Below are 24,225 nucleotides of genomic sequence, written 5' to 3'. Positions count from 1 at the left end.
TTCAAAGAAATCAATAAATACACAAACACTTCACCTTCCTCAGACTGCATGAGTAACTGGAACCACTCACTGTCGTCCAGTCGTTCTCTAAAAGTGAACATTAACTTTCTTAAAAGTGCTTTAAAAGTCCAAACACCCACAGCTACAAACATCTGACTGGCACTACCCCCTCTAGGTATCCTGACCACAAGGGGCCAGTAAATGAAAATCTTCAGGCCACAAACACGGATGAAACCAAACCCTCAGAGCAACAAACAAACATAAACAAAATCACTTAAACTGGAAGTGAACAAAAGCAGAATTAGTGTTAAACTGTATTTGGCTGCACATAGAGCTCACATCGTTGTCTGTATATGTCATCATCATCATTTATTTGGTCAGTAGTAAAGTAACCGAGGTATTTGCCCTTTTTGAAATAGAAAATGTGTTAAACCCCTGGACTAAAGAAAAAATGCTCCAAGTGGGCGATGTGCTCATTTTCAGATGGCAGGTCTACATCTAGAATCAAAATGAGCACAAACACCAACAAACAACGTGAAGCATTAAGACGAAACATAGCAATGTCAAAAAGGATCCACACATTTGGGCCACAAAATAGATGTAACTTGACTAAAATAAGACACAAATCAGACAAAAATAGATGCAGCATGATCACAAACACACACGTTGGCTACATATTGATGCAAAATGACTAAAATCACACGTGCAACACTTTCTACATATTTGACAACAGAAGAAAAACACAAACAAAGTTGGAATGTATTTTTAATTTCGATTTTATTTCTATTTCATGCCAAATTAGATATTTTAAATATCAAGCGCCAAATCACAAAGTCTCCTCCCTGTTTGTACTGTAAGGTCAAAACCCTACAGTACTACAGAGAACCCCAACAATCAAATGATCCCCCTCTGAGCAAGCACTAGGCGACTGTGGGGAAGAAAAACTCCCTTTAACAGGAAGAATCTTCCAACGGAACCGGGCTCAGAAGGGGCGGCCATCCGCTGCGACCGGTTGGGGGGATGGAAATCAAAAAGGAGACGAGATGGCGTGAACTACAGCTAAAATTCTGCTTCAAGATGTTAAAAGAAGCAGGGCAGCGGGGGAAGCCAGGATGTCATTTTAATCATCTCTGGCTTTAGTGAACCACCTAAAGGGTTTTCGCAGAGCTTTTCCCACCGCTGAAAAAAACCTGGAAATTTTGGACTTTTTGGGAGGACTGGAGAGGACTCCGAGGAGGATTTTTAGATGCTTTATCAGAGCCTCATCAAAAGACGCATCATTTGCCATCGCAGCCTTTAACACATTGTCTGGGGAGCCAAACTCCTTGATGAGGCATTTGGCTATTTGCTTGATGAACTTTTTCCTGTTATTTGTCAGACTTGTGGCGGACTCTGCGCTGCTGAGTTCAGGCTGCATCAGGTCACTCAGACGGTTGATGACCGCGTCTAGTTCTTTTGTAGTAGATGCGGTCCTGGCAAAAAAGTTTTGAGTTTCACGTTTTGACTTTTTGATGAGTCTCATCATGAGGATAATAGTGAGGTCGTTGCAAAATTTCTCAGCATCAGAAGACGACACTGATACAGAACGCATCTCTGACAGGTCAGAGGAATCCTTGAGAACGCCTGAAACGCTGGCAGAGCATTTTTCTGCGGTCATGCTCCCAGATTTTGGTGTCTGAGGTGTCTGATCAGATACCACAGAGCATTTTTCTGGGGTCATGCTCCCAGATTTTGGTGTCTGGGGTGCCTGATCAGGTACCACAGAGCATTTTTCTGGGGTCATGCTCCCAGATTTTGGTGTCTGAGGTGTCTGATCAGGTACTACAGAGCATTTTTCTGGGGTCATGCTCCCAGATTTTGGTGTCTGGGGTGCCTGATCAGGTACCACAGAGCATTTTTCTGGGGTCATGCTCCCAGATTTTGGTGTCTGAGGTGTCTGATCAGGTACCACAGAGCATTTTTCTGGGGTCATGCTCCCAGATTTTGGTGTCTGGGGTGTCTGATCAAGTACCACAGAACATTTTTCTGGGGTCATGCTCCCAGATTTTGGTGTCTGAGGTGTCTGATCAGGTACTACAGAGCATTTTTCTGGGGTCATGCTCCCAGATTTTGGTGTCTGAGGTGTCTGATCAGGTACCACAGAGCATTTTTCTGGGGTCATGCTCCCAGATTTTGGTGTTACAGGCAATGGAACAGATTCTCTTCCACTGCCATCTGAATCTGTGCTTTCCTTTGTTGGGGTCCTTGTTCTTTTAATAACGTTCTGGATGTCTTCCACAGTGACAGAGACCTTGTCCTCAATCATTTGATCTTGGTCTTCGTTCTCCACCCAGAGTAAAAGGTTTTGCAAAAACTTTTCTACTGCGTCTTCTACGAGGACATAGAGGACTTCGGCAGAAAAGGGACGCTTAGAGCCATGTGCTGGCTGTGGAGTCCTTGAGATGACGGTGTCTGAGAGGGATCTACCCATTAGAGGTTCGGGGATTTGATATAGTCGATCCGTCATAAGTAGATCAAACACTTTTGCCGTTAACTCCACAGTAAAATCTCTGGTTGCCCCACTGTGTCTAATGTTTCCCACTGTTTTGTGGACGAGGAAGAGTTTTTCTTTCTTTGTTAATTTCTCAAATAACTCATTAACGTCTGATCTAATGTCGTCAAAGTCGACTGGAGAAGAACGTATGTAACGAAGCAGTGTGTTCTGTGAAGGGGCTCGATGAGCCTCTGTACTCTGGGACCCTGGGAGGCTGAAAGCCACACTTTTATCCGAGGGCACTGTTTCATACTTATGGAACCTGCAAATGTTTTTTAGACAAACAACAAATTTCCTGTTTGCCTTTATTACTTTTCTCAGCTCTTTTTTCATTTTTTCAAATTGTTTTTTCGCAAACATGGAAAAGCGGTGTTTGCGTGCTTTGAGCCCGGAGTGAGAGGTGGATGGCAAACATCTGGAGAAGAAGTCTCTCAGCTTGTTGATAATTAATCCTGCATGAAAGGCTGGCCTGGGTAAGCTACACCTCTTACAGAGATCTTCGCTGCTTGAATCCGTGTTCCCAAGTATATTATTTACGATGTCAGCTGCAACCACTTCTGCTGGGGTTGGAGCTCGGATACTTTGGCTTTCTGCAGCTGGTTTTATTTCTTCTTGTTTTCTTAGAGCTGATTCGCCCGGGAGCTCAATTTCTTCCTCGTCCTTATCTTTATCTGTCATCTCTCCACGTGAGCTCCTCGATGACAGAATCACAGAAATCTCTGTGATTGCTGATTGCACTGACGTCTTTGAATCAGTACTTTCTGTACCGGAATCAGACCCGCTTGGCACGCACTTGCAGCGCAGCTTACGTGCTACATGCCTTTTAAGGCACGAGGCAGCGTGAGAAACCATGCGGTGCAGCTTTTTAATATTGCTTAATTTCCCGCTAACATAAACAGCGGGGTCTTGCGGGAGATCGGGGCTTTCTCTAATGAGTTTGACTGTTGAGCTGACCTTTTCGGAGATCTCCTCCTCAACCATCCGGGTCAGCTCGTCAGCGCTCTCATGTCGCTGTTCCGGGACGTTAAGAGAGCTGGCGATGGCGACTAAGATCGAGTCTCCGAGGGATGGGCTTATTTTCCCCGCATCGAAAGGCTCCGGATCTTCCATCGTCATGCGATCCTGAATAACAGGAAGGGCATTTTTGAGGATTCTGCTAGAGGCGATCTGAATGATTTCACAAATCATATCAGCGAGCACCGCTCGGACGCCCGAGTCGCATGTGCCATTTTCGATCATGCTCCACTGAACTCCAGAGAGCCTTTCAAAGCACTTGTTGATAGGTGGCATAATCTGGTCTGGTGTGACCACGACTGAATTTTCTTTTTTGCTGCGTGTTGACATGGTTGTATCGCACATTAGATATTCTGGGTTTGAGAGAACAGCTGGATAATTTCCTTGTTTTGGAGAGCGCCGACTGTTGAACATTTGCGAACAGATGAGCAATGAGTAATGTTTCTGTGTGAGAGCCCCTACTTAAGGCTTTCCCTGCCTGTGACGTGCTGACGGATCAAAGCAGAAGCGAATTCCTTTGATCTTCCAGTGACGTAACAAAGAACGCACGCGCACACGGATAGGGCTTTGGAGCGTGATGTCACGGGAGTGGGCGTGAGCGCCGAGGTGCCATTTTAGCAGGCCAAACAAACGGCTAAAGGAGCAAAAGCATTTGCTGTGCCACTATTCTGAGCGCACGTAAAAAAAAATTGAGCGCATGTAAAAAAAGTTTGCAGGTGCAAGTGTTGTATTTTGAGGAGAAATTTATTTTGAGTGAAGAAAAGCTGAATTTGAGTGAACAAAATTCATTCCTGCGTGCAAAAAATGTATTTCAGTGTTTGCTATTATCCACACACACACACACAATAGGAGCCCCTGTCGCTCAGTTTTTGCATTTGCGCTTGCTCGCAATGTGTTCTGCCCGTGTGGCTCAATTCTTTCTCTACACCATTATATTTGTGCCACAAAACCAGCCAATCACAGACTTGGATGCAAAAAAATCTGATTGTAAACGCAATATCCCAGAATCCATTTCGTCCAAAACTCAAAGGAGGCAGTGGCGGAGGAACACAGAGTGACAGAGTTTGAAATATTACTCTTTCTGGGTCACAAAATAAACTTTAAAGATATTTTCATGCGAGAATGGTGCTGTGTAAACTTCTAATATCTGCTCGATTTATCAAGACATCACATATTTGCATAAGTGCTCTAACGTTTTCGGAGATACATTTTCATTCAGGTATTTAGAACTTACCTGAATGAAAATGTCTGGAGCACATTTTTGCAGATAGTGTGTTATTTACCATAAAGTGATGCAGAGTTATTCATACCAGAGTAACCAGAGAGGATCATATGTTTTTAAATATATAACTTTCTACAGGACTGAATATAATATCTTTATGTAAAAGCCTGGAGCCTTTGGGGAGTATCTGAGTATTTATAACATTACACAAACCAAAGGTCTCCATCACAGTGTTCATGAAATGCTGGGTTTATCCATCTCCTGGGGCGGGCCTACGGAGGAGTGCTGAAGATTTCCCTGTGAGGGAGATGCTGGTGAAGATCATGAGTCCTGCTTGATCAATGCAATGAGCTTCAGTCTTCCTGGTGTTTCTTAAATGATGCCTCTTACAGCGGGTCAACAGAACTTATGGCACAGGACAGCTGTGATGAAAGAAAGGGAAGAAGTTTCTCCAAACCTCTGGACCCAGGAAACCCAGTTTGGTCCTGATGGTCTCCCTCACTAGTTTCTCTCCAGGGTGAATGTAGCTGTTGATATAATATGGACTCTATTATTAAATGAAAAGAACAAATTAGACTACACTACTGAAACGTTCTGCTGATGTTTTTAAAGTCTCCATGTTACCAGGCTGTAGAGGGCTCTGAAGATTTAAACAGTTTTAGATCCATTACACTCAGTCTTATGTTAAAATCTCAAAGGACAGCATTATATTTTTGATATTAACAGTAACTCTGGGCCTATGTAGAGTGTGCAGATGATCTCATCGCTGTCTAAAAATGGATAAAAAAACATAAGTGTTGAAGACTATTAAGAGTAGCAGGTGTGTAGCATCGCTAACTAGCTAGCAACAAGCCTTCAACACAGTGTGTATGCTAGCGGCTAATCTAACTAACGAATTAACAACAGAGTGATTTTAGAACTATAAGATGATAAGCTGTGTGTCTTTTTTTATAACAGTGAAAAGTGTAAAAAAAAATGCTGAAATGGTGCTGCGCTCCCACAATGCATTGCGGCGTGACATCACCTACAAAGTCCTATACCGATACTCTGACCAAAAACATAATGTTTCATTGTATTTCATAATACAATATATAATTCTGTTATGTAATTGTAATAATAGAGCTTCATAATGATTACAGGACATCAGACTACTTGTTCTTCTTGCTTAATGATGCAGAATAATCCTATAGAAATAAAAAACCTGAAGTTTTGCGCTATTTGAACCTGTTGCCTGCAGCACTTAAGGACTCCGCAAGAGACGTCTGTTTTGCCCTAGCAGCACCTGTCCCTCTCCTCCTCTTCAGTTTGCTTCAACATAAGCTCATCATATTCTGTGATATGATTTACTCTGATGTGTTTGACGAGGTAAGTGGTGTTACCACAACACCTCACTGTGATGCCCCATGCATCGCAAACCATGTCTTGACTGTTTGTGGAGGTAAAATACGTCCACACATGACTCCGTTTAGGCTCAGTCACTGTTGTGAGTGCGCACGCCAGGGGCTGCGACACATTTACACAGCTGTATTTCACATATGACTATGAAAGGCGTAAGAGGAAGTAGTTCCTTCCCATTTAGACGATCCGAATGATATAGTTTCTTTTCACTGTGTTCCTGTTAATGAAAAACTACAAATTTACCCCAAAGTACTAAAATATTGATATTTTAATATGAGAATAGATTCTAGCAAAGTGAAAGTCTTACAGTTATCACCATTTTCTCCTTCTTAAGGAAATTTTCAATTCTAGAGATTAAAAGTTTCACTCTTCCAATTGTGGATGGTTTGTTTCAGATGTAGCTTTAATGATTTATTATAAACTAGTGCTGTTTAGATTAGAAATCACATTTCTAAATCCCAGAGTTGCTTTAATCTTTGATATCATTGTGATTATAAAAGTAATCAGGAATTTGAAATGTTAATGTGAAATTATTTTGTTCTATGTTTATTGCTTCATTAATTGATAGATTGTGTAATAATGGCAGTTATTAGTAATGCTGGCTCTCTTGCATTGAACTCTTCAGACTGCGACGACGGCCTTGCCAATGTTTTCTCCCTGCAGCATCCCCATAAAAGCAGCCGGCATGTTATCAAAGCCTTTTGTGACGTGCTCCCGACACTGCAGTTTGCCCTGTGGATGCCAATACACAAATCACAAATACAATACATCAAAACAGAAACATGGGGAACTTATGTTTACATCTTTATTTAAAAGAAAGGCTCACACTAACCTCTTTCACCCATGCTAACAGTCTCTTGAGGGTCTCAGGGTGCTTGTGCTCCCACCTATTTTGCAAGAATCCCTCCATCTTCAGCTCCTTAAAGATCATGGTGAAGTAGGGATACGGACCTAAAACACAGATCATTAAAGAGAGAAAAATTTAACCCATCTTTCACTCACAGAAACTACAGTTCATGTCTACAATAACCATCTGTGTGCCTCCACAGCACTTGTGGATCTTTAGCAGTGCAGCTTCTCCCTCTAGTGGAAAAAAACACATTAACTCAGAAGAAGTTGTTGCAGGTGTATTAAATGCATTTTGTGTTCTTCACAGTGATATTTGTGGGCTTTTGGGGTCCAGGCTCCCTCCAGAAAGGTCACTGTTCCCCTTCATTTTAATACCATCTACATACCTTTACACCTGTAATTCAAATGAATTCATAAAGTTTGGTCATGAAAGCTCTGAACACCCCAGTTGGCAACAAGAATGAGATCATTCATCAGCATGCACAGAGCCGACTCACAAATTATAAGTAAAACTTGATCTATACAGCATGTTGTGATATTTTTATTCAAAGGTGCTTCACAACAAAAATGCTAAACATAAAAAACAGAGTCTGGGAGACACTGTTGCAAAAGCTCTGGCTTCTTCAGTTTTCAGCCTTGAACAATGTACAGACAGCACGCCCTGATCACATGACCTCAGGGAGTAGCTGGTTATGTATGTGTCATCCCGGGGCGGGGTGGTTTGTTTTAGGTTTGCCTTTTTTTCGCATGAGATGTAGGGTTTTGTCATTTTTAATCTTTTAATTATATTCTTAAGTGTGATTTTTAGTTCTTATAGCTTATTGCATGCTTTTATTGTGAAACCTGTTTTTAATCTGTTTCCGGGAGTCACCTTACGCCATGGGTAGGCAACTCCAGGCCTCGAGGGCCGGTGTCCTGCAGGTTTTAGATATCATCCTGTGTCAACCCACCTGAATCAAATGATTAGTTCATTACCAGCCTGTGGAGAACTTCAAGACATGTTGAGGAGGTCATTTAGCCATTTAAATCAAATGTGTTGGATCAAGGACACATCTAAAACCTGCAGGACACCGGCACTCGAGGCCTGGAGTTGCCTACCCATGCCTTACACCCATCATCCTCATGTGCGAGAGTTCATGTCCTGGAAGGACTCCGCCCTTGACCAATCAGGGTGAGCTTTTCGGTCACCAAAAACCAATAACAGGGTTTTGAGGGTGCTAGACAGATGTGGCGGTCTGCCTGGTGGTCATGTCTGTGCACTAACCCTGGTTGTTCCCTAGCAGGAACAAAACTCTCAGGAGTTTTTAAAAAAAAAACTTAAGTTAGGGCAGTAAGAAACCTGTCTGGGGTTGGCTGTCATTGTAGGTGGAGATACTTCCACACACAGCTATTCTTCCAAATTTCTTCATCTGCTGCAGGACGACATCTGACGAAGGGCCACCCACCTAAAACCAAGCAGCAGTGTCACTTACATACATCATAACATGTTGTGAGGAATACAGTGTGAATGCAAGAGAAGTGTAGAGCAATGATTAAATATTACATGCAAGCTTGAAACTGCACCACCACTGCTCACGTTTTCAAAGAAGCAATCGTATCCTTCAGGTGAAGCCTTCCTCAGAGCCTCCTCCAGGGAACCCACAGTTTTATAGTTGAAGACCTCATCAAATCCCAGCTCTTTGAGAAAAACCACCTTGGCATCAGAGCCGGCCGAGCCCACCACCTTACAGCCCTTGATCTTGGCGATCTGTCCCACCACGGAGCCCACCGCTCCAGCTGCAGCGTTCACCAGCAGGGTCTCACCCTTCTGGAGTCCCAACACGTCTTCTATCCCATAAACAGCCGTCAGTCTGCAGAGAGACAGAAACAGTACATCCAGCTGTTGCCTCTTTGATTGCCATATTAAATATATTCACAAAAATCACTGCTTACAAACTCTGCTTCAGCTCATTACCAAAACATCTGGAGTTAGCCACTTACGTATATTCTTAAAATAAAACTATTTTCTGCTCATTACTTACTCTGGTGTCTATTACCATGTTTAGCTGACCTCTTAAACACCTTACAAACACTTAAAAGGAAAGTCTTACATCACTAAGATGAATTTCTCAAATGCTTTTAGTTTACTTTTAAGATTCAGCTGATAAAACTTCACATCGATCTATCTGATGGAAAAGTCAGAACATCCTGCCATGATTTAACATCCAATAGAAAATGACTTTGATCCATGCAAGTTATTTAAATCTGTCTTACCCGGGCATCCCGATGGCACCCAGAGCCAGAGACAGGGACACATCTTTAGGCCACTCAGGCAGGATGGGAGTGAGGCCGGTCCCATCACTGATTGTGTGGGTTCTCCACCCGCTATTACTCACAACGTGGCTTCCCACAGGAAACGCTGGATTTTTACTCTGGATCACTCTAAAGGAAAACAACAACATAATATTAAAACAAAAACAAAAAAGCTTTCACCTGTTTTCACTTCAGTCTGTCCTGTCACTGGGATAATTCAGTTTGCGAACAGTCAGAACACAAAATTAATCTGTGCAAATATTAATTTTGGTGGTGGGCGTCTTTGTTTCAAGTTTGTTTTGGTAACTAAGTCTTGAAGTTACCTGGTCATCAGTGTGATTTTGTGCTTTTTCACATTAATCCCGACATTTCAATCAATTTAATCTGCTCCCCAAGCAAGCATAGCAGTAGGAATCTGTGTTTATTTTATTATCTGCATTTCTGAATCCCTGGCATAGAAAAATAATATACACTAAGCAACAAAGTAAAGGTACAGTTGTCTTCTCAGATTCTTCTGTGATTTCAGCTGTTAATCAGGCTAGAAAGTTTCAGCGTTTCTTTTCATGTTCAGCTTGAGACTTCACAGGAACTTTACTTATCAGAGGGTTTATGTCACTGTGTGTATCTTTTACACAATCTCTGGTGTTTAGATTTGACTTTGACTTTGGTTATTAACAGCAGATACAGACTGTGTCAGTAAACGTGCACATCACAGCACATCATTTAAGTTTTCTGTGTGCAGGTGTGTTTCTGTTTCTTACTTGGCCACCTGACCTCCAATCATCACATCTCCCTCCTTCATGTGGGTTTTGCTGTAGGGCCTGTTGGGACCAGTGGTGTGTTACAATATGTATTTATTTCAGGAGCATTAAAATAGTTCAGTAATGAGTGATGCTGCTCTCTGATCACCTCATGTACGGGTCGACACTGAGAAACACAGCTTCCAACAGCACCTCTGCAGACAAAACTAAACTCATTTAAAGTGCTCGATGCTTAATGTTTGACAAAAACTGAAGAAAGTGCTCTCCTGTAGAGAGAAAGAAGAAAGATGTACCTCCATCTTTGGGCTCAGGGAGCTCCTCCACCTTCAGCCCAAAGTCGCTTTTCTTTGGGAAGCCGTCAAAGTGCTTAGTCATTACCCATGACTTAGCTTTGACCATGATTCTTCTTTTTTATGGCAGCTGTAAAGAAATATTGCCCGTCACTGTTATCAACAGACATGAAAGTGCTGAGTCATTCAGCGCTGTGCAAAGTAGAGCTGAATAAAACCTGAAGTGTGACGTTCACTCTGTGACGTTTAGCTGTGGTGAGCATCAAACAACACAAATCATTTTCTAGTTTAGAGTTGATGAGTGACCTAGCTGTGGTTATAAGAACAATTCAAATGAAATGCAGACATCTTTATCACACAAACATTCACACACAAGTTCTTTGAGTGCTGGGAGTAGAAAGAGGGTCGTGTCCATTCACATACAAGTATGCACACTTAAAAACAGGAAGGATCTTTCTTTCCCAAGAAACGAAGAAAAAAGGGGAAGTATAAAGTTTAATGCGTTTGAGTTTCAGACTTTACAACCACAGTGAATGTATACTTTCTTTGTGTTTTAATTAAACAACGGCGAAACACAATACAATGGGCCATTAAACTGTCGTATCAAATATTTTATTGTCGGTAGCGAGATAATGGCTTAGGCAAAGGCTTAAAAGTGATAACTAATCTCTGCGTCTGTTTGCTACTTCTCTCCAGCGTCACCTGATCCAGGAAAATAGTATTTAATCCATTTCACTAACAGCTCTCTACCTTCTATAGCTGTAACTCACCAGTCGCCTCTCTTCCCACAGAAATAGTAGAAGGTGTGGGGTCCGTGTAGGTGGAAGTGGGCAGAGACGGGTTTGTGAAAGCTTAAAAGAAGACATGGCAGGAGACGTCCTTTTATTCCTAAATCTGATTGGCTAAAAGTATTGTGCACACCTTCTGAGCTGTGAGAGAGGGTACCCTGCCAATAAGGTTCAAGATATTTACTTTACCTTTTACATACTGTTCGGGTTAAATTTGAGCCATTTTTGAAATTTGACAGCAGTAAAAAATAGTTTAATTTTTTTATTCTGAAATTTTATGACCTTTCCTAAAGTACCAAAAGACACAAAAACACATTTTTTCATAGACATTCAGTGTGTTCTAGAATCAAATTTGACCTGTAGCTATTTATGTATCTATTCAGGTCAAACACATGGAGCTACCCACTGTGGCGACTCCTTGTTAATAAGGAAGCCGATAAAAGCAGCTTTAAATCCTTTACTTAAAAACAAAACAAAACTCTGTTCTTGCCAAGTTTTGAAGTCTGTAAATCTAAATCTTCTAGTTCTAAACCACATTTTATTGTTTTCAATAACAACAAAAAAATGAAATATATATCCGAGGTTTGACTTTTAATGCTCAGGGTCCGTTTTTTTTCCTGACAAAGATATCTCGCTTAAACCCTGTGCCAGTTACCAAGGTAACACAATCTGTGATCTTAACCTGCTCTCTGGCAGGTTTTCTTCAACAAACTCTCCCCTCCACCTTCAGTCAATTTCAGTTTATGCCGCTAATGTCAGAGCACATATCAGAGCGCATTAATATGCAAAAGCTTTTGCTGAAATCCCAGATGGAAACATAAAAACGAACAAAGTTTCTCCAGCTTTCTGGATGGCAAGCAAGCCGTCAGTTTGGTAGCCAGTTTCACTGCACTGGTTGAAGACTAACTTTAAAGAGAAGTGTTGGTTACATGCTCTCAATAGATTTAAAAGTAGAATAGGAGGCAGAGCCTTCAGCTTTCAGGCCCCTCTTCTGTGGAAGCAGCTCCCAGTTTGGATTCAGGAGACAGACACTATCTCTACCATCAAGATTAGACTTAAAACTTTCTTTTTTGATAAAACATACAGTTAGTCCTGGATCAGCTGACCCTGAATCCTCTGTTAGTTACGCTGCAATTCGTCAAGGCCGCTGGGGGATTTTGTCAGGAGCTGAGTCTGTGACCCAGCGTTTTGTGTTTATTTTTGTATTTGTGATTTCTTATATTATATTGAAAGGATGTTAAGTTCTAGTATTATTATTAGTTTGACTCATATAATACTCAATAAGACTCAAGAAGAAGTTTATTGTCATTTCGTATGGTGTTACCCAGCCTGAAACAAAATACTGTTTCTCACCAGCCTCTACAGTCCAATAAAAAATGCAGTTTAAAAAGAATATGTTTAAAAAGAGCAGTAAAAAGGCAGTAATGAATTGCAACAATAGTTATGGATAAATAACATAAAATCTCAATTCTAAAACAAACTCAAGTCACATTCATTCAGGCGGATAGCACCCTAACCCTAACCCAGTTTCACGGAAGGGGATGATTCAATTAGGCCGTGTGTATATCTGGGGAGTGTATTGTATGTGTGTACGTGTGTGTGCGTGTGTAGGTAGGGGGCATTACAGTCCGTTTGTGGACATCACAGTGTAGCTGTGTGAATGGCCGTGTGGGTGGGATGGGGGCAGAGTCCGTTTATCATTCTCACGGCTTGTGCAAAGAACCCTTCCAGCATCCTGGTGGTTCTGCAGCTGATGCTCCTGTACCTCTTGCCAGACAGCAGGAGGGAGAACAGGCCATGCGAGGGGTGGTGGGGGTCTCTGATGATGGAGATAGCTATGCGTATGCAGCACTGTTTGTAGATCTCCTCCAGAGATGAGAGAGGGGCACCAACAATCCTCATGGCAGTCTTAACAATCCTATTAAGTTGACGCTTCTTGTAGGACTTGCAGCTGCCAAACCAAGCTGTAAAACTTTGTGTCAGGGTGTTTTCAGTGGTGCCTCTGTAAAAAGTTGTGTGGTGAAGTGTGGAGAGTCCTGCTTTTCTGAGTCTCCTGAGGGAGTGGAGACGCTTTTGTGCTTTTTTGATAATTGCTGTGGTGTTAATGGACAACGACAGGTCATCAGCAAGGTGTACACCCAGGAACTTAACACTGCTGACCCTCTCCACAGCGGCACCATCTATGGTGAGGTCAGTGTGGTGATCTCTGCCAGCCTTTCTGAAATCGATCACTATCTCTTTTGTTTTGTCCACATTGATGGTGAGATTGTGGGATCTACACCACACTTCAAGCTGCTCCACTTCCATCCTATAGGCAGACTCGTCGTTGTCAGTAATGAGACCAACCACAGTTGTGTCGTCTGCGAACTTCACAATGTGGTTAATGCTGAATCTGGCCGTACAGTCATGAGTGAGCAGGCTGAACAGCAGCGGGCTCAGGACACACCCCTGAGGAGAGCCTGTGCTCACTAAGATGGTCTTACATGTTTGGCTGCCCACCTCGACTGTCTGTTGCCACTTTGTCAGGAAGCTGAAAACCGAGTTGCAGGTTGCCAGGTCCACGCTTAATAGCATCAGCTTTTTCACCAACTGCTGTGGAATGATCATGTTAAAATCTGAGCTAAAGTCGATGAAAAGGTGTGACAGCATAACATGGAGTGTGGTGCAGATAGCATCCTCTGTAGATCGGATGGTTCGGTATGCAAACCGAAGGGGATCCAGGTCTGTTGGGAGACTATTCTTGATGTGCTTCAAGACCAGCCACTTGAAGCATTTACTCACAATTGGTGTGAGGGCCACAGGCCGGAAGTCATTTAAGCATGCCAGGTTGACTTTCTTTGGGACTGTTATTATGGTGGCACTCTTAAGGCAAGCTGGCACAACTCACTGTCTGAGCAAAATGTTGAGGAGGTCTGCAAAGACGTCTTTCAACTGCTCTGCACAGGCCTTTAAAACACATCCAGGGATGTTATCTGGTCCCGCTGCTTTACGTGGGTTGACACTGGCAAAGGCCTTCCTCACCTCAGCTGTAGACAGCTGAAAAATCTGGTCACCTGATGGCAGTGGGAGTGCTTGTGCCTGGGTGGTAGTGTTAGCCTCAAACGTGCATAAAAATTGTTCAGCTCGTCTGGTGGAGAACGATCGTTCCGCCTTAATGTCAGGGGAGGGGGCTTGTAGTCCATAATGTGTTGGAAGCCCTGCCACAGCCGTTGTGCGTCTTTGTCGCCTGAAGTGGCCGTCCAGTTTTTGTGCATACAGCCTCTTCGCTTCTTTAATCCCCTTTGACAGGTTCTTCCTTGCTAGACTATAAGCTGCAGTATTCCCAGATTTCAAGGCTTTGTTCTGAGTCCTCAGCAAAGAACGAACCTCCCCGGTTAGCCATGGTTTTTAGTTGGCTTGTTTCTTGATGGTTTTGACCACTGTCACATCATCTATACACTTATTGATGTAGTCGATGACAGACAGTATTCCTTGAGGTCAGTGATGTTGTTATATGTTGCAGCCTTTCTAAAGATTTCCCACTGGGTGGTCGCAAAACAGTCTGTGCAGAATTTGCTTCTGGTGGCCGAATTCTAACTTCTCTTGTCTTTGGCTTGTCCTACTGCACTCTGGGTTTGTAAGCTGGTGTGAGTATAACGGCCAAGTGGTCAGAGTTACCAACATGGGGGAGGACAGTAGCTCTGTAAGAATGCTTGATGTTTGTATACACTTTGTCTAGTTTATTCTCTCCCCTGGTTGCAATGTTCACATGTTGGTAGAATTTGTGCAGAACAGATGTAAGACTCGCCTGGTTGAAATCTCCTGCTGTTACGAAGAAGGCATCAAGATGATCCTTCTGCTGCTCACTGATGTTGTTGTAGAGCTCTGTCACGGCCGCCTTCACATTAGCATTCGGTGGTACGTAGACAGCTATAATAATAACTTCCGTCAGCAGTCAGTGTAGAATGACCGGCATTTCACAGTTAAGGCCTCTAGATGCAGCGAGCAGTGAGTAGACACCACCACGGCATCCTGGCGCCACGAGTCATTTGTGTAAACAACTAGCCCGCCGCATCTCAGTAGATGTTTCTCGTAGCGAGAGATATGGTTATGAGTATTCCGAGAGAATCGTAATTCTAAAAGACACTGCCGCTCATACACACACTTCTCTTTCACACAGTTTACATTCACACTACTAGTACTAATACTGCCAATATTACACAATTGCATTGTTTCGTTGAAAGGAGAAGCTGCTGCAAGCTTCGGTCGAGCCGCCATGTTTGAGCCTTGAGTTTTAAGTCTAGTTTAGGTTCTTCTATGTCTCCTTAGTTATAAGCCTTTTCTTGTCCTCTATGTAGTATGTCATGTATTTCTTGTCTGCATGTTACATGTTGTCTAGCTTGTCGTCTACATCTCTCAGTGTTTCCTGTTTTATTTTGAAGAGTCAGGTGTCTCTCTGGCCCTTTCTCAATTCTCAAGTACGCGAGTACAGACTCGAGATTTGTATAATTGGAACACCAGCGTACTTGATGATGTCACAGGTCTGGAGTTTTTACTGCCGTCCCCTCTTAATTTAACTGTGAGTAATATGTTATGAAGCTTAACTTTAATCACAGCCAAACCGGTTTATTCAGGAACAAATAAAACACTTAAATAAACTAAACATTAATATGTGCCGGGAGTCCGCTGTTCTCGCCGGCTCTAATAATCCTCGACCTCGCTGTCTGCTATGGAGCTGGCGGGTCACAGACGTCTCCGAAAACGTCGGAGCACGTTTGGAAATATATGATATCTTGATAAATCGAGCAGATATTTGAAGTTTACACAGCTACATTCTCGCTTGAAAATAACTTAAAAGTTTATTTTGTGACCCAGAAAGAGGAATATTTAAAAGTTTTTAGCCCCGCTCGTCCGCCATTGCCGCGTTTGAGTTTTGGACGAAATGCATTCTGGGATATTTAGCTGTACCAAGTCCACACAAGTCACCACTGATGCATGCTCGATACGGGTGGAACGAGAACACATGCGGGACTTTTTCGCGTTCTCGGCTTGATGCATACTTCGCTTTGGAACAGTACTTGGTCTCCGACTGAATACGTATCACGAGTACACGAGAACGCAAGTACGCATATTAAGAAAGGCCGCATGTTCAGTGTGTTTTGTTTTACTTCCCCTAAAGTGTCATTATGTTCATTTGTGTCAGCTGTTTCCTCATGTGTTTCCACTTCCCCTGATCACGTCCTGTGTGTATTTAGTTTACGAGTGTTCATGTTGAGTCACAGCGTTTTCGCTGCGGCTCCGACTTTTTTTTTCCTCCTTGTTTATGGGTCCATGATCCTGCTCAGTTTCATGTTCATATCTTGGTTTTCATAGTTGGTCATAGTTTTTGAGTTTAGTTTTTGTACTACTTGCTTTCGCTTTTTTTTTTTTTTTTGTATTCTTGTCGAATAAATATTTAAACCAAAACCAGCCTATAATAAACAGCTCGCTTTTGTTTAAACCCTTTTTTCATCTCCCTCTGTGTCAGCGCTTGGGTCCTTTTCTTCACTCTACACGCAGTCAGCAACAGATTCCCATGATGGACTGAGTGTTTCCTTTTTTTTTTTTTTTTTAAATACACCTTTGCATTTCATCATTATTTATTATTAATCACTGGCTCTCTTCACAGGGTGTCTTTTGTCCAGTCTTCCTCTCATCACCCCTAACTGGCAGGGACAGATGGTCGCTCCTTTCTGTACCTGGTTTGGCCAGTGGTTCCTTCCTGTTAAGAGGGAGTTTTCCTTCCCACTGTCACCCAAGTGCTCGCTCATCTGATTAAGGGTTTCTCTGTATTATTGTAGTCTTTATGTAACGCAAAGTTAGATAAGGGCTAGTTTTATTGCAATTGGTGAGTTTACTGACTGACGCGCAGAAGAAATAGTTCTGTATGGAGCCTAGATGGTGTGAATGACGAGACCAGAGACTGCAAATTCTTGTTCAGGAAAACCCCAAAATATATTGAATAAATGGGGAAAAGGAACAAAATAATAAATACAAAACACAAAATAAATGTACCACAATTAATTAAGAAATTAATGTTGTGATTCTCTGTGCAAGAGTCCTTTTGGTCCTTTTTTTTGAAGTTTCTTTTAAAGTTCAATTTTAAGGAATTCCTCCTTAGGGTCCAGCTTCATGTAATGGGCAAAATAGGTCCGTAATCCAAAGACGGCAAAATGGGTGTAAAGAGGGGAAAAGAATGGTCCTACCGGCTCGCCACTTCAATATGAAGATGATCAATTCAGTGTGGAGAAAAAAAAAACCCTGACCTGTAGGCCAGAAAAATGTCAATTAGCACATCAAGTTCAACAAATCATTTTTTCTGTAATTCTGTGCAACAATGTGAATCATCATCATATTTCACAAAGGTACAATGGTTAAATTATTAATCATTTTGGCTACGTAGCATAATCTATACATTCCAGTAGCGTTCACTACAATTACAAAAACGACAATAAAGAAAAACAACTGTCTAACAGACAGCATAGCCGAATTTAAGGCAACACATAACAATAATCAGTCAATTGAACTGTGTTTCAAAGGAAGCCCATTTAAGTGCTTAAATAAATGAAAGTGTTCAAAAACAGCAGTTTTCGAACCGGAGTTCTGCTCGCGGTGGGAACGCACCAAATGAAGTAGTTTTAATCGCGGAAACGATCGACTCGTTACTGACAACTAAAACGTTGTTTTTGGTAGATATTAAGGACACTCACTGCTGAGGTGATAAGCTTTTATAGACGAACTGAGGGAAGAAACCGCTTATTTTCTTTTTTACAACGCCGTTAGCTTACAACCACAGCAGGAGTCGAACCCGGAAGTATCCCTCCACAGCCGGTTTTCATCCTTGCCGCGACGTGGGAGGAGCAAATCAGGAGAGGGACCTCAAATCAGCTGACGTGGGTCATGTTACAGTGCGTAGTTGATTTCGGTTATATTTACCTTAAAATATAAAGCATCTTGGGGTAACTGTTGTTGTGAAGAGTCTGATATAAATACCACTGAATAAAAGTAGGATGGGATCTGGCACTTTTATGTTGAAATGTGCAATAGATGTTTTAAAGCTTGAAATTTGAACCTCAACATATTTTCTGCTGCAAATCACCAAAATCAAGCTTTAAAGTTATTACATAGTTTGGAATTTTATGGGGAATAAGTTCCTAAGATAATCAGCCAAAATGTATTGAGATGCAAGTGATTTTTGGGGGACACTGTAAATTAAATATTTTGCTGTACTTTGTTGATGGTCCTGACTCAGCCTCCCCCAGTCCCAAGAAGCAGAACCTACAAACATCAGATTCATACTGTATAGCAAACTACAGCATGAAGCCACAGAATTGTTGTTTCACAAGGAAAAAAACCAAACAAAGAAAAAACAAAACAACAACTTTATACACAGAAAGGTTTCCAGTAAACACAAAGCATGCAGTTAATCATTCTGCAGTAAATAATGTGTACACGTACCAGCCACAGATCTTCAGTGATCGTAACAGAATGATGTCCTTTGACCAATTTCCTTTTTCTTGAGTAAAATTTCATTCAGGTTTCAGTCTATGAATGGTGAAGCTACACACACCGTCTAAATGTTAAATACAATCACAATTTCAATGTAATATTTCAGATTTAACTAACAATTTGTTATGAACGACTGATTTCTGACTAGAAATCACATTTCTTTGAATGACTTAAGTGTACCAGAGTTGCTTAACTGCTGTTTCGATGAGTACCAATACACTAAAAAAACAAAACAAAACAAGAAAAACAAGTGAAATGTTAATGTGAAATGATTCGGTTATGGTGATTGCTCGATTCTTCATTAATTCACAGATTGTGTAATATTGGCAGTTATTAGTAATGCTGGCTCTCTTGCATTGAACTCTTCAGACTGCGACGACGGCCTTGCCGATGTTTTCTCCCCGCATCATCCCCATAAAAGCAGCTGGCATGTTTTCAAAGCCTTTTGTGACGTGTTCCCGACACTGCAGTTTGCCCTGTGGACGCACAATACACACATCACAAATACAATACATCAAAACAGAAACACGGGGAACTGATGTTTACATCTTTACTTAAAGGAAAGGCTCACACTAACCTCTTTCACCCATGCTAACAGTCTCTTGAGGGTTTCAGGGTGCTTGTGCTGCCTGCTGCTTTGCATAAATCCCTCCATCTTCAGCTCCTTTATGATCATAGTGAAGTAGGGATACGGACCTAAAACACAGATCATTAAAGAGAGAAAAATATAAAACATATTTCACAGCAAGGAAACTACAATCCATATCTAAAATAACTCTGTCTGTCTCCACAGCTTTTAAAGCACACTTCAGTAGTGCAATGTCTCCCTCTAGTGGAAAACAACAATAATACATGAGAAATTTTAATGGGTGTATTAACTGCATTTCTCATTATAAGAAGGAATTAAGTTAATTGATGAAAGCATTAGAATCTATTTGTTTTTAGAAAACATGACATTGTTAACTGTCTCATAAAAAAAAATGAATACCACAATGACAGAGTTTCTACAACTCTCTAAAAAATGATGCCTGCTATCCTCACCTGTCTGCGGTGTGCTGTCATTGTAGGTGGAGATACTTCCACACACAGCTATTCTTCCACAGTTCTTCATCTGCTCCAGGGCAACAGTTGCAAAAGAACCTCCCACCTAAAAACAACAACAAAAATAAACAAACAAACAAACAAAAACAAATTAAAGCTGCAAGCAGCGTTATGAGGGCCCTCGCACCCCGTTGCGTCGAGCCACGCCCAACACCTACACCCAGCATTTTCAATCTGATGTGACATTGATCGAAGTCATGCGGAGAACCACCAGCTAAAATTTCCTCCCGTTCAATGATGATTATCGTCGTCCCATTAGGTGGCGCTCTAACCATTACTGACAAATCGCATATCAAACATTTCCGAACTTGACTTTCGACTCATGCCCGCAAAGTTTGGGAGAGACTGGACATTTTACGTTTAGGGAAACGGGGTGGTCATGGCGGCACGTGGAGTTTCAATCACTTGCCAAAAAGTGGTAATCTGCTGTCACTCAAAAACAGAAAGCTTTGCAATTTAACATCACAAATGCTCACATTTTCAAACAAGCAGTCGTATCCTTCAGGTGAAGCCTTCCTCAGAGCCTCCTCCAGGGAACCCACAGTTTTGTAGTTGAAGGCCTCATCAAATCCCAGCTCTTTGAGAAAAACCACTTTGGCATCAGAGCCTGTCGAGCCCACCACCTTACAGCCCTTGATCTTGGCGATCTGTCCCACCACGGAGCCCACCGCTCCAGCTGCAGCGTTCACCAGCAGGGTCTCACCCTCCTTTAGACCCAACACGTCTTCTATCCCATAAACAGCCGTCAGTCTGCAGAGAGACAGAAACAGTAAATCCAGCTGTTGCCTCTTTGATTGCCATATTAATTATATCCACAAAAATCACTGCTTAGAAACTCTGCTTTAGCTCATCAACAGGAGAAAACATCTGGGGTTTGTCCACCTACTGTCTTAAAAGAAGACTATTTTATGTAAATATTTCTCTATAAAATCACTCACATCTTACTGTTACTTGTTTTTTGATTTTTAATGCTTTTATTTGGTTGCAATTTTCAACCTAATAACTGCTGGAAGAGTCTGAACATCCTGCCATGATTTAACATCCAATAGAAAGTGACTTTGATCCATGCAGGTTACTTAAATCTGTCTTACCCAGGCATCCCGATGGCACCCAGAGCCAGAGACAGGGACACATCTTTAGGCCACTCAGGCAGGATGGGAGTGAGGCCGGTCCCATCACTGATTGTGTGGGTTCTCCACCCACTGTTACTCACAATGTGGCTTCCCACAGGAAATGCTGGATTTTTACTCTGGATCACTCTAAAGGAAAACAACAACATAATAATCACATTAAAAAGCTTCTCATTGAGATGATAATTTGATAATGCTAGTAGCTGAAAACGCAAAATTAAACTGTAGAATACAGTTAAAGATTATAAGTCTAGAGGTTTATCAGGTATTAGGTACTCAAATACCAGACTGAGCACTGATAAGCACCTGTACAATTGGTATGTGTATTTCTGCAATATTAGTTCATGTCATCACATGTTAGCCTTTCCTCTGTGTGACATTGCTTTGTGTGGAAAACTTTGACTGCCGAAGCAGATGTGTTCTCAGTGCTACAAACTGTTCCTACAAATTAAAGGAAATGTCTGACATGTGGGTTTGAAACAGATTCTCTTCGAGGTTGAATAGAAAGTAATTTATTGTGCATGTTTGTCAACAAAAAACATTTCCACTGGAACAGATCGGACATCTGAACAGTCTCAACATCTGTTTTTACTCTCGAGTCCGTGAGGAATGACACAAAGTCTTTGGTCATTAGCAGCAGATGAAGGCCGCGTTCTTTTTCAGTAAACATCAGGCATGCACATCACTGAGGATAAAAGCTTTCCCCGTGTGCTGGACTGTTTGTGTTTCTTACTTGGCCACCTGAGTTCCAATCATCACATCTCCTTCCTTCATGCTAACTCTGCTGAACGGCCTGATGAGACAAGCAGTGTGTTACAATACAGTCGAATACATTTTGAAATATATTTTCATCTGTATAAAAATGAGCTAAACGTAGCATTGCTATGAAAATGATTCAGTGTATGTGGTTCTGCTCTCTACTCACCTCATGTACGGGTCGACACTGAGAAACACAGCTTCCAGAAGCACCTCTGAAAACATAGGTACACACATTTATTTGACAAAATAAATATGTGTGTTGTTTGTGTGTGTCTGTGTGTATGGGTGGGCGGGGGGCTTTTCTGTCCTATCAGAGAGAAAAAAACAACAACAAAGTCCTACCTCCATCTTTGGGCTCAGGGAGCTCCTCCACCTTCAGCTCAAAGTCACTGTTTTTTGGGAAGCCGTCAAAGTGTTTAGTCATTACCCAGAACTTGGCTTGAACCATGATTCTTCTCTTGTATGGCAGCAGATATAGCTTTTAACTGCTTCTGTAAACATAAGAAGACATGAGAAAATCATCACCAGCCTTTTCACCACTCACAGGAAAGGCTGGAGGGTACTTTCTCTGACAGATCTTAGAAAAAAAATCAAGCTTTTAAACAGCAGTTATTAAATATTTTTCCTAAGTTCCTAAGATAATCAGCCAAAATCCATTGAGATGTGAGAGATTTTAGGGACACTGTGTAAATTAAATATTTCGCTGTACTTTGTTGATGGTCCTGACTCCCAGCCTGCTGCAGAGCCTTGCCCAGCTCAGAAGATGGGTTTGTGATTAAAATTTGAGTTGTAATTTATTGATTACTTTAATACTTTAAGACTAAGTGCAATACTCTTTTTATGACAAAGTTGTATTTTTACTCAGTTGTATATAGCATTTGTATTCTATTTTTATCTTATTGTATATAGTATCTTATTCTATTCCAGTGTTCTCTAATTTTTGCTATATAACTTTGCACTGTCCACTTTCTGCTGTAACAAAACAAATTTCCCTCGTGTGGGACAAATAAGGGTTATCTTATCTTACAAACGGAAAGAAATGTTCAAACAACTATACTTTAGTGAGCGGCTCCCTGACACGCCTCCTTATGTTACTGTTTCTTTGCAGCAAAAGCTTCAATGGTTGTAATTCGTTCACCATCCAAGTTTTCTGCTTGCCTGTGCAGAGATGAACTGTACACATACTGCAAAATCATATTTCAACAAGCTGGGAAAGGGGGGAGGGTGGCGAGGACGAAGAGCTTGTATCTCCAAATCTGATTGGCTTAAAGTTTTGCGCCGCCTCTGACGCTAGTCAACGCGCGCTCTGCATGGATGTTTTGCCGCGAAAAAGCACGACTTGTTTATCTTTTTGGCGCCAAACGACTCGCTGACAGCCAATCCTTCTTCAGTGAAAATTGTATATTACCATACTTCAGACATAGTTTGTCACAAGAAACCCCCCCCCCCCCCCCCAAAAAAAAACAGCTTTAAAAAAAAAAATAATAATAATAATCCACAGACAGGTTTTCAGTAAAAAAACACAAAGCATGTGGCTCTGATGATTTTTAAATATTTTATTTCACTTGGTATAAATGATCATTATTACTATTATTATGACTGTTATAGCTAAATTATTTACAAAAATTCTAACAAAAGAATTTCTCAAGTATGGGACAAAGCGTCTTTTATTATCTCATAACACCTGTTTCTTCTTCTGACCATAAAGTATCTGACTATAAACTATCTGATACGGTCACTATCGGATTATAATTTCTCAGATATTGATATGGGAGAAGTAATTCATTTGGAATGCACAATTTCTTAGCATGCTCAAAAACACACATGTACAGTCATACTCACACACAAAACAAAGCAGGAAGCGTATCCTGCGGTTTTCAGTCTTCATAGACTTATAAATGAACTATTTTGTCTCATACATGTACTTCGTAAAACCCACTACAGCGTCCATGTTCTTTGGCAAATAATACTGACGCAGACTACAACACATGACTATGGGCAGTAAGTAATCAACTAAAAGCAAACTTAAAAGTGAGTTGCAATTCCCTCCTGTAGCCTGCTACACTTCCTAAGTTCGCCTCTTCTACTAAAACAGTACAGCTGAGTAAATCCTATTATTCCACAAATAACGATATAAACTGGAGCCTTGCCTTACCGATGAAGTGTGTAGTGGTGTGTCCTGTGTGTCGAAGCTTCGATACCTGTGTGTCGGGTAATCTCGGGGAAGTTTTTGTGAAGTGCGTCTCGAGGCTTGCTTTGATTACGTATGCAGTGACATTCGAGGCCTCGCGGGCAGTCCGTACCACGTGACTGATTCAGGAACTGGCTCGCCGGTTCGCGCCAGATTCGAAATAAAATGGGCAGCAAAACACAGCTGATTCCCCATCACACTGTTGTGGAATTGGATTATGTACGTGCTACATAGTTTCTTGAGCATTTCTTCTTCGATGGAACCAGCAAGGAAGAGAATTTTTTTTAAATCTCATCTCTTCTAATAAAGTATGCATACAGTAATAAATATCACGAATGATAAGTACCATAATATAAATAAACAACACTAC

At 41.5% G+C, this 24,225-nt stretch overlaps 3 protein-coding genes across 5 annotated transcripts; all 3 read right to left on the bottom strand.

The window, feature by feature from the left end:
- Window positions 1-758: 758 nt before the first annotated feature.
- Window positions 759-3,994, bottom strand: LOC148104228 (uncharacterized). Its single transcript, XM_087839307.1, has one exon. The coding sequence runs from the start codon at window positions 3,959-3,961 to the stop codon at window positions 1,121-1,123; it is 2,841 nt and encodes a 946-aa protein (XP_087695433.1). The 5' UTR covers window positions 3,962-3,994; the 3' UTR covers window positions 759-1,120.
- Window positions 3,995-6,479: 2,485 nt separating this feature from the next.
- LOC102796445 (prostaglandin reductase 1-like) lies at window positions 6,480-11,200 on the bottom strand. Its single transcript, XM_087836781.1, has 9 exons — window positions 11,130-11,200; window positions 10,363-10,489; window positions 10,218-10,263; window positions 10,070-10,129; window positions 9,270-9,437; window positions 8,593-8,866; window positions 8,356-8,461; window positions 7,000-7,118; window positions 6,480-6,899 (listed from the first exon to the last, which is right to left on the bottom strand). The coding sequence occupies exons 2-9, from the start codon at window positions 10,466-10,468 to the stop codon at window positions 6,789-6,791; spliced, it is 990 nt and encodes a 329-aa protein (XP_087692907.1). The 5' UTR covers window positions 10,469-10,489; window positions 11,130-11,200; the 3' UTR covers window positions 6,480-6,788.
- Window positions 11,201-18,530: 7,330 nt separating this feature from the next.
- LOC102785936 (prostaglandin reductase 1-like) lies at window positions 18,531-23,832 on the bottom strand. 3 transcript variants are annotated; one of them, XM_087836753.1, is made up of 9 exons: window positions 23,815-23,832; window positions 22,007-22,155; window positions 21,831-21,876; window positions 21,639-21,698; window positions 20,867-21,034; window positions 20,252-20,525; window positions 19,716-19,821; window positions 19,252-19,370; window positions 18,531-19,150 (listed from the first exon to the last, which is right to left on the bottom strand). In XM_087836753.1, exons 2-9 carry the CDS (start codon window positions 22,110-22,112, stop codon window positions 19,040-19,042), a joined length of 990 nt encoding a protein of 329 aa, XP_087692879.1. In that variant the 5' UTR covers window positions 22,113-22,155; window positions 23,815-23,832; the 3' UTR covers window positions 18,531-19,039. The 3 variants fall into 3 exon arrangements, with proteins under 3 accessions (XP_087692879.1, XP_087692886.1, XP_087692887.1); XM_087836760.1 differs by lacking the exon at window positions 23,815-23,832 and adding an exon at window positions 23,507-23,600; XM_087836761.1 differs by lacking the exon at window positions 23,815-23,832 and adding an exon at window positions 22,722-22,744.
- Window positions 23,833-24,225: the final 393 nt, after the last annotated feature.

This window comes from Neolamprologus brichardi, chromosome 3 (assembly GCF_056152115.1).
Source record: "Neolamprologus brichardi isolate AB-2024 chromosome 3, ASM5615211v1, whole genome shotgun sequence".
Classification (NCBI taxonomy): domain Eukaryota; kingdom Metazoa; phylum Chordata; class Actinopteri; order Cichliformes; family Cichlidae; genus Neolamprologus; species Neolamprologus brichardi.
The sequence above is the reverse complement of the archived record's forward strand: the minus strand, read 5'-3'. Positions and strand labels throughout refer to the sequence as shown.

Bases quoted from the DNA above. Each gene is read 5' to 3' on its own strand.
- LOC148104228 (XM_087839307.1), bottom strand. From the start codon at position 3,961: ATGTTCAACAGTCGGCGCTCTCCAAAACAAGGAAATTATCCAGCTGTT.
- LOC102796445 (XM_087836781.1), bottom strand. From the start codon at position 10,468: ATGGTCAAAGCTAAGTCATGGGTAATGACTAAGCACTTTGACGGCTTC. The intron at 9,438-10,069 runs GTAAGAAACAGA...GTTTTCCTTTAG, and splicing joins ATTGGAGGTCAGGTGGCCAA to AGTGATCCAGAGTAAAAATC. The intron at 7,119-8,355 runs GTTTCTTACTGC...TCTGTGTTTTAG, and splicing joins TGACAGCCAACCCCAGACAG to GTCCGTATCCCTACTTCACC.
- LOC102785936 (XM_087836753.1), bottom strand. From the start codon at position 22,112: ATGGTTCAAGCCAAGTTCTGGGTAATGACTAAACACTTTGACGGCTTC. The intron at 20,526-20,866 runs GTAAGACAGATT...GTCTCTCTGCAG, and splicing joins GGTGCCATCGGGATGCCTGG to ACTGACGGCTGTTTATGGGA. The intron at 19,151-19,251 runs GTTAGTGTGAGC...GTGCGTCCACAG, and splicing joins TGTTAGCATGGGTGAAAGAG to GGCAAACTGCAGTGTCGGGA.